The sequence below is a fragment of the Mobula birostris genome, chromosome 17 (assembly GCF_030028105.1).
Source record: "Mobula birostris isolate sMobBir1 chromosome 17, sMobBir1.hap1, whole genome shotgun sequence".
NCBI lineage: Eukaryota > Metazoa > Chordata > Chondrichthyes > Myliobatiformes > Myliobatidae > Mobula > Mobula birostris.
Window position 1 is genome coordinate 32051404 of NC_092386.1, and position 13809 is coordinate 32065212.

The 13809-nt window shown below is 40.7% G+C and overlaps 1 protein-coding gene across 3 annotated transcripts in view; it reads left to right on the forward strand.

Annotated features, from left to right (window-relative positions):
* The first annotated feature begins 6691 nt into the window (after positions 1-6691).
* LOC140211593 (casein kinase I) overlaps positions 6692-13809 on the forward strand; it is a 236406-nt gene continuing 229288 nt past the window's right edge. For all 3 annotated transcript variants that reach the window (XM_072281476.1, XM_072281477.1, XM_072281478.1), the window contains exons 1-2: positions 6692-6849; positions 13375-13787. In XM_072281476.1, coding sequence (XP_072137577.1) covers positions 13631-13787 — 157 coding nt within the window. In that variant the 5' untranslated portion in view covers positions 6692-6849; positions 13375-13630. The remainder of the gene's footprint in view (positions 6850-13374; positions 13788-13809) is intronic.

Genomic DNA, 13809 nt, shown 5'->3' on the forward strand with positions numbered 1-13809 from the left:
ATTAATTGTTATAGATTAGTGGAAACATTAATTGATCTCATCACCTGTCAGCTTTGTCATATACTCCTGAAACAGTTCACCTGATACATTAAAACTGTTGAGCTCTCCACAAATCTCTATGGTCCTGATGAAGGGTCTCAGCTGGAAACTTTGACTATCTATTCCCCTCTATAAATGCTGCTTGACTTGATGAGTTCATCCGGCATTTTGTGTGTGTTGTTCAGGATTCCCAGCAAGTGCAGAATGTCTTGAGTTTAACTTTCCACAAACATTGCCTGACCTGCTGAGTATCAACATCAATTTCTGTTTCTCTCTCTGAAGGAAATTCACCCCATCTGTGCAACTGCTCTTCAATCATATTCAACATGATTCACTGTATAATTTCAGAATAGACAATAGACAATAGGTGCAGGAGTAGGCCATTTGACCCTTCGAGCCAGCACCGCCATTCACTGTGATCATGGCTGATCATCCACAATCAGTATCCAGTTCCTGCCTTATCTCCATAACCTTTGTTTCCACTATCTTTAAGAGCTCTATCCATCTCTTTTTTGGAAGCATTCAGAGACTTGGCCTCCACAGCCTTCTGGGGCAGAGCATTCCATATATCCACCACTCTCTGGGTGAAAAAGTTTTTCCTCAACTTCGTTCTAAATGGCCTACCCCTAATTCTTAAACTGTGGCCTCTGGTTCTGGACTCACCCATCAGCGGGAACATGCTTTCTGCCTCCAGTGTGTCCAATCCCTTAATAATCTTATATGTTTCAATGAGATCCCCTCTCAGCCTTCTAAATTCCAGAGTATACAAGCCCAGTCGCTCCAATCTTTCGACGTGTGACAGTCCCGCCATCCCGGGAATTAACCTTGTGAACCTACGCTGCACTCCCTCAATAGCAAGAATGTCCTTCCTCAAATTTGGAGACCAAAGCTGCACACAGTACTCCAGGTGTGGTTTCACCAGGACCCTGTACAGCTGCAGAAGGACCTCTTTGCTCTTATACTCAATTCCCCTTGTTATGAAGGCCAGCATGCCATTAGCTTTCTTCACTGCCTGCTGTACTTGCATGCTTGCTTTCAGTGACTGATGTACAAGAACACCTAGATCTCATTGTGCTTCCCCTTTTCCTAACTTGACTCCATTTAGATAATAATCTGCCTTCCCGATCTTACCACCAAAGTGGATAACCTCACATTTATCCACATTAAACTGCATCTGCCCACTCACCCAGCCTGTCCAAGTCACCCTGCATTCTCAAAACATCCTCCTCACATTTCGCACTGCCACCCAGCTTTGTGTCATTGGCAAATTTGCTAATGTTACTTTTAATTCCCTCATCTAAATCATTAATATATATTGTAAACTGCTGCGGTCCCAGCACTGAACCCTGTGGTACCCCACTGGTCACCGCCTGCCATTCTGAAAGGAACCCGTTAATTTGAGAATACACTACAGATTCAATTTTGGAGCTCTATAAACATTCTTAGCATTGGGGCTAGCAGGTGGGGAGTTAGGAAATGTTCAAATAGTTGCTTCACAGGAGTTGAAAACTGGGTGCTCGAGGGTTAATGGAAAAAGATTCTGTGAAAAGATGACAAATGCCGGTTGAGATGCAATGGAATCTGTGGTATGGAACTCAGGATGCAAATGATGGAGACCAGAAACATGTGGGGAAAGATGGAGACATCGGCCTCCTTCGTGGCTGGATTCACTTGCCCTTTCACAGTGACTTCCTGCTTTTAGAACTTCTGAAGCAGCTGCTGGGATCAAACCAGACATGAAGATTCTTAATAATACTGGGCTGAAGCATTACATACAAAATGCTACAGGATTTCAAAAATTGCAGTGACATTCAAAGGGCTCTTAGATAGATACTTGGATGTAAGAAAAATGGAGGGCTATGGGCTATGCAGGAGGGAAGGGTTAGGTTGATCGTGGAGCAGGATTATACTGGTTGGCCCAACATCTTGTGCTGTACTATTCTATGTTCTGTCTATTGTTATGTGACCAGACATCACATGACCCTTTGTCCTTCTAGCTGGTAGACCCAAATTTACAGAATACTCTCCGTAAACCTCATCTGCTCTCCAAGGATCAGAGAATTTCAAGTCACTATCCTCATATGACTGCAAAAATTCCTGTCAGTACTTACACCTTTGGCCCTTTTTTCTATTTTTCATCAACTTCTAACTCTTTTCCAATGGAAGCTCATACATGATCATGACTCCCCCTTTTCATTGCCTTTGGAGATCAATTAGTTATTACATGATTTTGTTGAACTGTTGGCAACGATGAACTGAAAGTTGTTCCAAAATGGCATGCAAACCAAGGCTGAGTATTGAAGTATTTCTGAAATTGTGGACGCTTCAGTTCAGTAACCACATTCTATCTGTTAACCTAATCTCATACATGAACTAACATGTAGAGCTGCTAATACAAACAGAACATAACAGTATGGCAGAATGACGAAACCTAATTCTGTCAGAGCTGAGACAGTTCATGAGTTTGGTTACTGGTGTTCATAGATCTTTATTTTAAAAAAGATGTTTTCTGTGTGCATTTTGTCTATACTGAAGCAAAAGAAAACAGTCTTGTCAAATAGAAGGTGCATGACAGGAGAAGTGTTCTCAGGTGGTTCCCCATCTGAGACTTTCAACATCTCAAATGGCGTGAAGCAAGGGTGCATTCTAACACCAGTGCTCTTCAACCTCTTCTTCACCCAAATGCTGAAGCATGCTGTTAAGGACCTAGACCTGGGTATTTACATAAGATATCGCCTAGACGGATCGATGTTTGACTTGAGACCCCTTGCTGCAAAGACCAAAATGTTGAGGAGGCTCATCACTGAAGCCCTGTTTGCTGATGACAGTGCCCTCGTGGCCCACCAGGAGAACCACCTGCAGACGATTGTCAACAAGTTCCCCGCAGCCTCAAAGCTGTTCGGCCTGACAATCAGCCTCAGTAAGATGGAAGTTCTCCTACAACCTGCACCAAACAGTCACCCTCCTCAGCCATGCATCACCGTCGACGGCACTGTCCTGAAGAATGTGGAGAGCTTCAAGTATCTAGGAAGCACCATCTCCAGTGACAAAGAGATCATAGCAAGGATCCAGAAAGCCAGCCAGGCACTCGGGAAACTCCGTGCCAAAGTTCTGGAGCACAAGGACATTCAGCTTTCAACCAAGCTCAAGGTGTACAAGGCTGTGGTCCTCACCTCTCTCCCGTACGGCTGCGAAACCTGGACCCTGTACCGCAGGCACATCAAACAACTGGAACAGTTTCATATGCACCCTCTGCGGTTGATCATGAGGATTCGATGGCAGGACCGAATCACCAACCAGGAAGTCCTTGACAGAGCCAACAGCACAATCATTGAGGCAAGGATCCTCCAGGCCCAGCTACACTGGACTGGCCATGTAATCTGCATCGGTGAAACAAGAATCCCCAGGCAGCTGTTCTACGGTGAGCTTGAGCATGGCAGTCGCAATCAGGGTTGCCCCAAAAAAAGATTTGAAGACAACCTGAAATCGTACATCAAATGGGCAGACCTCCAGCCTCGACAGCTTGAGGAGTCCGCAGCCGACAGGGCTGCGTGGCGCGCCCTGACCAGAAGAGCTGCATCTGACCTTGAGGATGACCGAAATCAGCGCCTTGCAGCAGCACGAGACTGATGCCACAAAGCTGTGTATGAACCTGTTCTAACAACTGCCATTCCATGTCCAACCTGCAACTGCATGTGTGCTTCGGTCCTCGGCTTCCGAAGCCACATGCACAATGTTTAGTCTTCCTCGGACCCCGAGAGACAACCACAACTGGTGCACACAGTCACTTGTAACAAGGACTCTTGTAAGAGCAAGGACCCTTATTTGCAGTCGTTTGGGGATAGGGCCAGGAAGTGACATTTGACCATATTGAATGGTGTTGCATGCATGCGCTAACCATTAAGATCCCGTATGGACAAAGCAAGTTTGAGAATGCCAATTATCTAATGTAGAACTCCATATTATTGGTGGATCATGGTATACGTACTCACAAGCCTTCCCTGCCCTTATTTATCCAACCATACATTAATGCCACAATATTCATGAGTTGGTTTTCATTAATAATTAACAGGAAATTTAACAGATTTGAGGGCATCTATAAGGCAAAAGAGCATAACACTTCAGATCAATGGCCTATCACATTTATAAATTTCCTATCAAATTGTCTTGCTGAATTGTCACTTTAATGGAAATTGAGGCTGTTTAATTGTGAATTTTGTACATATAAGTACAGATTTTTTTGCACCATTGTCAGTACACTGTATCTGCAATTCAAGTCCTATCCCAATTAGGTTCTAAGATCATGAAATGTTATAGCTACACTGAGGAACAGAACCCCCTTTGATATCTTAAAAAATACCACATGATCTATTCTGCGTGGGATCACTATTTTAGTATCAGTTACATGCACTCTGAGGTAGAATTCATTACTACTGGCAGCTGAACAGAAACAAATATATTTCATCAAGTCACGTGCAGCCAGCAGACATTTTATTTTATTTGTTCAGGATTGATTTATTTCGAAATATGAGGGGTAGGCAAAGGAGAAGCGTTGTGCTTTTGCAGGCTGTAGGTTGGATTGTGTTTGCTGTATTATCAAAAGCTTTGGCCGTTCCTTGGTATGAGTGCTGTGGAAATAATGAAATCAATGCAGTGTGACTTTTTTTTGCAATATTCCACACATTGTGGCCATTGGGAGATATTCTGGATGAAACAGAATCAGATTCAGGTTTATTATCACTAATATATGCCGTGAAAAATGTTGTTTTGTTTGAGCAGTATAGTGCAATACATAAAAACACTATAAATTATAAGAATATGTAAAAAATTAACAAATAGTGCAAAATGAGAGCAAGATTGTGAGGTTCAAGGGTTCATGAACTGTTCATAAATCTGACAGCAGAGGAGTGGAAGCTATTCCGAAAACATTGAGTGTGTATCTTCAGGCTCTTGTACCTCCTGCCTGATGGTAGCACTGAGAAGAGGGTGCTTCGTGATGGATACTGCCTTCTGGAGATATCTTTGATGGCGGGGACGCTAGAGCTGGCTGAGCCTACAACCCTGTGCAGGTTTTTCCAACCAGGTACATCGGCACCTGCAAATCAGGCAGCGATGCAACCAGTCAGAATGCTCTCCTTGGTACATCTGTGGAAATTTGCTAGAGTCTTTGGAAGCATCCAAAATCTCCTCAAACTCCTCATAAAATATAGCCACTGGCATGTCCTTCTTTGTAAATGCATTAATATGTTGGTCCCAGGATAGATCTTGTAATCTTGTAATCTGTTATCTCCTGGGTTTAGTGCACAGTGCTCTGCAGTTACTGCGGCTGCTCAGGCTACCTGGGTTTAACCCTCATCTTTGACGTTGCGCGTGCACATTCTCCAGCTCTCACATCCAAAAAAAAACTAGTTATTGGGTTTATTGGTTGCAATAATTTGTCTTTGTTGTACATAGCTGGTGAGTAAATGGAGCTGGGGTGATGTGTGGGGTAAGGAATAGGGATTGATGATGGGCATGCATGCAAGAGAATATGTTACAGGGAAATAAAGGGGGAAATGATATTGCTCTGAGACCCAAAATAAAATAATCTTTCTCTGCTGTAAGGAAGTATGGAAGAAAATGTGGGATATTTGAAATATGAAATATCAAAATCTGTAATGATGTGTTGGCAGAAGCTGTGGGAGGAAATGTAGATCCGGAGATTCTCTGATCTGGGGAAAATTCATTAATCATTTTTGAAAGAAAAATTAATAGCAGGTGTTTGAGGATAAAGAGAATTTGAGGGTGGTGGGATTCCACTGAGAAGCTCATCTGGGGAAATGTTTTTGTTGGGCTAAATGCCTGTTTGGTTGAAGGCATGTGCAACGAATCGCCCATTATATACTGTAGTGCAAATACATCTTCACCTCAGAACACTGTAATGCATCTCGAAAATTTTACAATTGAGATTTATTCTTCCAAACTTTCACCTTGATTGATGGAGCCATAACGTATAACTTTGTGCATGACCTTACCTATGGCAATTTGAACTGCGGGCATCTTTTTCATGTAAATGCAGCTGCAATCACGAATTCTTACAATATGTTCCTGAATTGAGTTTTGAAATTCACATTTTTTGGATCGCAATATAAATTGATTTAAACACCCTGTTACTTTAGTAGAAGAGGAAGAACTGAAACTTCCGTGTTCTGTGGTTCATAGCTACAAGCGGAGACCGACTTATTTTTTTGGAATAGTGCATTTCACGTTTTATTTCATTCAATACTATTAGCGAATATTAAAAACAATGCAAGTAGTTATTAATTATCAATAATTGTGTTGACTTATTTTGTGTTTATCTTCTCTCAGTATTTTTCCGGGCAGTTTGTCTACCTGAGTGTTTATAAAATCCATACCATTACGCGAAACAACTCCCGCAGAGAGAGAGAGAGAGAGAGAGAGAGTGAGTGAGAGTGAGTGAGTGAGTGTGAGTGTGAGTGTGTGTGTGTGTGTGTGTGTGTGTGTGTGTGTGTGTGTGTGTTTTTTTGCCGGCTTTGCAGTTTGCGCTTGCTTTTTGCTGATTGGCCAGCCGGCTGTCAATCAGAGTATTTTCCCGGGGATTTCCGCTCTCGCGCTCTGTGACTCGGAACATTTTGTAACAAAAAAAAAGCAACCGAGGATCTGGTGTTGGCGGCTGCGCGGCCTCTGGTCAGAGCCAGCAGAGCACAGTTCCCAGTTGGAGCTGCATTACAGCCTCCTGTTTGGACCGTAGGCGATTAGGACTCTCTTAAACCCTCGCACTTTATATCCAAGCACCCGCAAAATAACCAGGTCTGTGCGCGTTTTTCTTTAGTTCTATACCAACCTGGAAGTATGTGTTTTTTTTTCTTATTTGTGTTTACCGGGGGGTGTGCGTAAGCGCATTATATCCTTTTCGAAGTCTTGGCCGTGTGTAGTTTTGCTTGTAGTTTCTCCTGCACGATGGAAATCGCCAATTTTAACTCCAGTTTGGGGGTTTGATGGAGGTGGGGGGGTACAGTGAAGGTTATCAATTTTATTTTCCGCTGACAACTTGAATCTTTTATGGAAGGTAAAAAGGGAATTGTAATATTGTTTAATTTACAGTTTTTGTGTGGTAAATAATTATTATTTAAGGCCGCATTGGGAATGGAACCGATGGGACACTCCACCCTTCCCATTGGAGTTAGCTTCATGTGTTTGTGTCGGATTATTTACGGCATTCAAAACTATAAAACAGCAGAGAATAGGTTGATCTTGTGCTTCAGAATGCTTTGTGGCTAGCGCTAATTTTCTTGCTTCATATTAAGAGAACCTACTGGCCCTAGCCTTGGTCTCCTTCCTGTCTCCGAGCTTGTCACTGCTTTGGGTTGAGCCCAAAACCTGTGAATTTACGTAGCTAGCTCGCGTTTTATTATTGCAGAACTCCCGGTGAGAAAACTACCCGGCAATAAAGAGCACTGTTCACAGGTTTTAATGAGTAAGCCTGCAGATGACTCAGTTTACTGTACGATGACGTTAAAGTAGCAGTTTCCAAACAGAATCGTCCGAACCTATGATTTCACAATGTTTGTAAATACAATTTAGGAAACGAGATTGCATTTGGCGAACGGGTTTATTACACTGCAGTCTTATTTAATCTTAGGCTGGTAATAGCAATGTTGTTTAAACAGCCCTTTCTCAGTGAGGCCTGGAACTAGCCCCCCCCCCCCATAATTTCTGTGCGCTCTCATTAATAGGGACCTTCATTGTAGGAATGTTGGAATTTTTATTTTTTGGTTTCTCTTATTTATATGAGCCTTTTTTTTTATTGGCCTGGATTAAGTTTGTTGGAGCTGATTCGCAAAGCGAGCCATCCGAGTTGTGGAAGTGCAGGACAATACAAACAGAAGATGCTTGGCCCGCTGCGAATTGTGATTTATCCCATTCAACAAGTGAACTGAGTTGCGAAGGACAAGAGGCCTGCCGCGCATTTGATTGTGGCTAACCAAGGCCTTTTCTTTTAACCCACAGAAGTTGTTGGCTCGGTGACCGTGGTCTTATTTTTACTGTTTGAGAGAAATGATCGTTTTGCAACGTCTCCTGTCTATCAGTTGCTTCCTCGTATGCTGTGCAGTTAATTTGAAGCAGGGATATAGATCAAGGGCGACACACCGGATTATTTTTGCAATCCTTTACCATTCTGCCAGAATGGTGGGGTTTACTGTCCTCGGCAGTGTGATACGTACAAGGCTGGTGAGTCAGGTCCAGGTCCAGGTCCAGGTCCAGGTCCAGGCGCAGGCGATCTTGGTGACCTGCGTGCGTTGTGGACCAAGGCAGCAGACGGCAGTTCTTCATTCTTCTGTAATTTTTTTCCTCCCAAACATACATGCTACAAGAATTCGTAGAAGTAAAGTCAGCATTGTTGAGTATTTGTACTTCATTTAATCCAATAAATCCAATAAAACATCGAGGTAGTCAAAAATATTCCACTTCAGGCAACAAATGGACAGGAAGCCCAGGCGCGTTTCTCGGTTTTCCGACGACGCGAATCAAAATGGGGAACTAAATGGTATAGGGAATGGAAATAATCTGCCATGGCAACGGAGAGATGAGTGAACAAGAAGGGGCAGGTCTAATGGGAAGAAAATGTTAAGTTATTCGATGCATGGTGTGAACAAGCTGTTTTAACCAAAGAAAATAGTAAAGTTAATATTGAGAGGAGATGTGGGGAGACCTGTACACAATATAGAAAATTAACACAAGCACGGGAAGTAATTGCCTTTATTCTTGCCTGCAAGCTGGAGTACAGGCTAGAGAAACCTTGCTTTAAGTTGGTACTTGTAGTATAGTGTCAAAAAGAGAAGCTGTGTGGAGAAGAAAGGTTTGAGTGGAATGTTGACAAGCATGAGTTTACATATGGGCAAGAGAAAATCTGCTGATGCTGGAAATCCAAGCAACACACACAAAATGCTGGAAGAACTCAGCAGGCCAGGCAGCATCTGTGGAAAAGAATACAGTTGATGTTTCGGGCTGAAGCATTGATTGTTTTCTCTTTTCCATAGATGCTTCCTGGCCTGCTGAGTTCCTCCAGTATTTTGTGTGTGTTGCTTATATATCATGGAAACATTTTCAGTACTCTGAGGGTTACACAGGGTATATGTTTGATCCCTCTGGAAAGTGTATAATTAGGGAACATTGCGTCAGGAAATTGTGCACGTCATTTTTGGAGTGAGATCAAAGCACAGTTCCTTTCTGAGGAGGATAATGAATCTTTGGATTTGAGAAAGCTGCAGAAGTTGTGTTGTGAAGAACATTGAAGTCTGACATTGTATCGATAGAAAGGTTGTGGAGAATTATAGATAATATTTTTCCAATGGTGGAGCAGATATATTTTTTGTTCATGATTTAATGACTTTTGCCACCATTGAAAGTGTATTCCATCTGTGTAAATTTATTTTGTAAGAGCATTCATGCTTCTGTAATTTGTTAACTTGATTATGTTTAAACCTTAAAGTTTATAGAGCCTGTATCGGGATTTAATGAGTCTTATGTTTGAATTAGTTGCTATAAAACTTCTGCCCTGTGAAGGATGACTATTGTATCCCTTTTCCCATTTTCTCTTCCACCTGCCTTGTGCCATTTTTGAGATCAGTGGTCATCTGTTGAGTTCGGTGGAGTGATGTTTGTTGAATCCATATGCGTTTTACACAGTTAATTCAAAAGAGACTGCAGAAAAAAATAATTAAACTGTTGTCTTGTGAGTTTAAATGTTTGTCTCGAAGAAAGGGACCCGGATCAAGACACTGTAGGCAGAAATTTGACTTTGGACCTTGTGTCATGGGGTTTTGGATACTCTATTTTGTTTTTGCCACATAAACATGTAACAAAGCTGACACTGGGTTAATTGACTTGCTAATATATTCTTCGACTTGTAAGTATAATGAACTTATGGCCTTTTAACTTCTAGATACTGATGCATCTAATGTCAAGCTAGAGGGACTTGCAGTATATTGTGTAAAAGAATAAAGACATTTTAAATTAAAGCTTAAAAAAATACTGATTTTGCTAAAGTTGTGGACTTGGTAAGTGGATATTTTCAAGGTTTTTTTGTGTCCTGTCTCTTTCTTTTGCTCCTGTAGTTAATTATACGGTCAAGTATATTTTGGCTAAAATTATCTCCTTGGATTTAGTTTTCTCTTTTTCTCTCCTGAAGAAACTGAATCGCACTAAGAAATGATTCTGCCAGTGCTTTTGTGGTCTGTATTTCTAAGTGAATTTGCATGCCCTGTGTTGGTGGGATGCTTGATTCAAGGGGAACATTGCAGAGGCCTGCCCTCGGTGTTTCTGTGAATTTTCCAGATCCTAACTCATTTGCCTGGCCTGGAGCAGTGAGATAGATTGAATCATTGTCAACTCATTTTCATGTTGAGGCATTTACTTCATCTTGCAGTGGGAGATTTCCTCTCTGAACAGGCCATTGATTCTGTAAAGTGGTAATGATATTATCTATTTTTCTTTCTCCATTCTTCAGTTGTGCGTTGAGTTTTGGACACAAGTGCAGTCTCACTGCCATCTGCTCTTTCATAGTAGGATTTTTATTACTTAAACCTGTATGAGAAATTAATTCTACACTTTTCCCATTATGCTTATTTCTTCAGTTATTTTCCAAAAAGGCATTGGCTAAAATTAAAATGATAAAACATGAAAATAATGAAAAACCTCCCTATTTCAAAATACAAACTAAATCTGATGTGCCTATATGTTCCAAGTAATCTAATTGATTATAGTAGTGATGGAGGAACAAGAGGCAGTGGTTGCAGTATTGAATGCACTGTGGTTGTGCTGATGCATTTGGCTTTGTGCTGTATGGATTGTGGTTGTATGTGAAAGAGTCCATTTTTGGCAGATAATACAACAGTGGGAAACAGTTTGTGGCAGGTAATTGGACACCAGTGAAGAGGAAGTGAACATGGAGCTGCAGTTGCACATGCAATTAAAGATCTAAAGAGAAAGGCAATCCATCGTGACTGGTCTTTATAGCCTTGCCCCCCCCCCCCTTCTGATTCATGTTTTTTTTGGGTTGGAAGTTATTTGAAGTTTGGATTAAATTTTTCACTGCTGAGTTACTTGCCTAGTTGTGTGTTTTAAAGTGGATCACAAGTAGTTGCAGTTAATTTTACTTTTTTTAACAAGAAGTTTGCATATCTTTGAAATGTCAGATCAACGTTTAGGAAGTAAACTCTAGTAACAGCTATGAGTTGATCACCTTGTTCATATGCGTGTTACCGAAAAATTAAGCAAAGTACAAAATTGCCTTGTAATGTAAGAATTCTTAAGCTATTGTGAAATTCAGCATTGGAAGTTATCTTGGCATTGGACTATACTGCAGAAGGTGTTCATTTTGAATTGGAGATTTTTCCTTTCAGGAGGAACAGCCGCTGTTCAGATGAAGGGGGGAAACAAGGAAAGAAAATGCAAATTTCCTGACAGCAGATCAGGGTAACCATGCATAGCTTTTGAGCTGAGCTTTATTTTTGCCAGTAACTCTTGTGTTTCAACTCAACCCATGTCTCAGTACTCGCTGGTAGAATTGCAGCAAGAAATTTCAATTTTGATTCAATTACTTTGGTCCTGTCAAATCTGTTTCCTCAGTGGTTTGTAAACTTTTAGTTCTTATTCTTCAATTTATTTGAACAACAATGAGAATGTGTTTCAGAAGCTGCTGAGTTTTGGGAACCAAGTCATATATTCGAAAATTTGGTAAGATCAAGTCTTGTAGTGTATGAATCAGTAGGTTCTCCTGAAGGAAATGTATCTCTTCTGAGTGAGGGATCTTTTTTATTGTTTTTTTTAACTTGACATTCTGACTGACTTTGACTACAATCAGTTTGATTGGAGCAGCAACTTGTATCCTGCAATCCTTTTTAAACTATTTTGAGGATTTGGAGGGTTCTGATGCATGGCATTGTCTTATAAAAGCATTTTTCATTTAAATAACAAAATTGTGCAGTTTTTTCATTTTAGTTAATTATTCTAAAAGGTGCATTTATTTTTCCAATTGTTTTGTTTGAGTTATAATTAGTTTTTAATTTTGAAAGCATTTTACCGGTTTCAATTAGCTGGAGCACTGTAGAAATGATTCCAAATATTTGTCCTTCATGTCTATAGGTACATTTCTTCACTCACTCTTTTTTAAAAAAAAAAAGATTCTTATTTTTAGAGCTGGTTTCTTCATTTTGAAGAGTAAAAATGGGCAAATAAACACAAATGGAGAAGGTTTAATGTCATTATTGTATAGTTTTCTGTCATCTGAAGGTATTGCAAGTACACAGTTGGATTCTCTGATTTCTGCCAACTGTTAAATATGTTGAAATATTGTGATTGAAAATTACCATAAATTATATCTTTGACTTCAGTTTTCTTTTCCCCCAAAAGTTCTGGTGCTTCACTGATCTTTATTTCTGAGTGTATACCCTTCAAGAACAAGAATCCTTCCCCTGTCCCTTTTTGGAAACAATGCTAACTGCTGTAGAGCCAATGCAGCTATAGCCTGACCTTGCTTTCCTGAGCTTGGAGCTGAACCCGGAATCCGTCTGGCCGGTCTGTCTTGGTGCCAGTGTGCACAATACATTCACCAAGCAAATGATTCGGGTATACGTAAAAATGAATGTAAAGCAATATCTCAACTGCTCTATTACTCAGATTATGGCATTCCGAGAGTGAAATTGATTTTGTCCTATAAAGTTGACCTAATACAATGGTTGTCTGCAAAGAATAGGATATTTAATAAAAAAAGATTGCATTTGCAGTTAATAGAATATGTATGTAAATAATTTTCAGGCTTTTTTTTTTGATGATGTGTGTCGACTTGCTATGGAGAGAACATCGTTACTCCATTGAGAATTTTTAAAAATATATTTTTTCTATTTAAAGATACAATGTGGAACAGGCCCTTCTGGTCCAACGTGCCGCGCCGCCCAGCAACCCACCTATTTAACACGAGCCTAATCATGGGGCAATTTACAATGACCAATTAACCTACTAACTGATACATCTTCAGATTGTGGGAGGACGCCCACGCGGTTCACCAGAAGAACATACAAACTCCTTGCAGATGGCGCCGAAATTGAATTCTGAACTCCGGGATGTCATGAGTTGTAATAGCTACTGTTCCTGGTGTATAGGATGCCATGTACTCTCAATGTATCTTGAATGCCGTATAAAACTGATATTTGGCAATTTGAGATTGTTTGCGTTTTGTGCTTTAAGAAGCTAATAGTGTAGATGTTCATGCTTGTGTTTCATTAAGTCAGATTGCAAAGTGACAACAGTAAATGATTTTTTTTAATTTTACAGGGCTGCAGCGACTCTGTGAACGGTTAATTGGGGCAGCCATCTTGTACAAATGTTGGAACTTGTTCATTACTGTTGTCGATACCAAGGAAGATTTTGCGAATGGGATGAAAATGACTTTTGAATTCTCTGCCAGCGATTGAACAGGCTGAGCTGCTTCACTGATTTGGTTGCGGATGATGCTTCCGCTGTGGAACTCTACAATCTGAAATTGCATAACCGAGTACATTCAGAAAATCACCATAAGTCGGAGTTCATTATGGAGAAAACTAAAGATAAAGATAAAATTGATGAACGGTCTAGAATGACAAGGAGTGGTGGAAGAAGTGCCCATAATTCTGGTGTTTTAATGGTTGGACCCAACTTCAGGGTTGGAAAGAAGATAGGATGTGGCAATTTTGGAGAACTTAGATTAGGTAAGAAGCTACATTACTCATA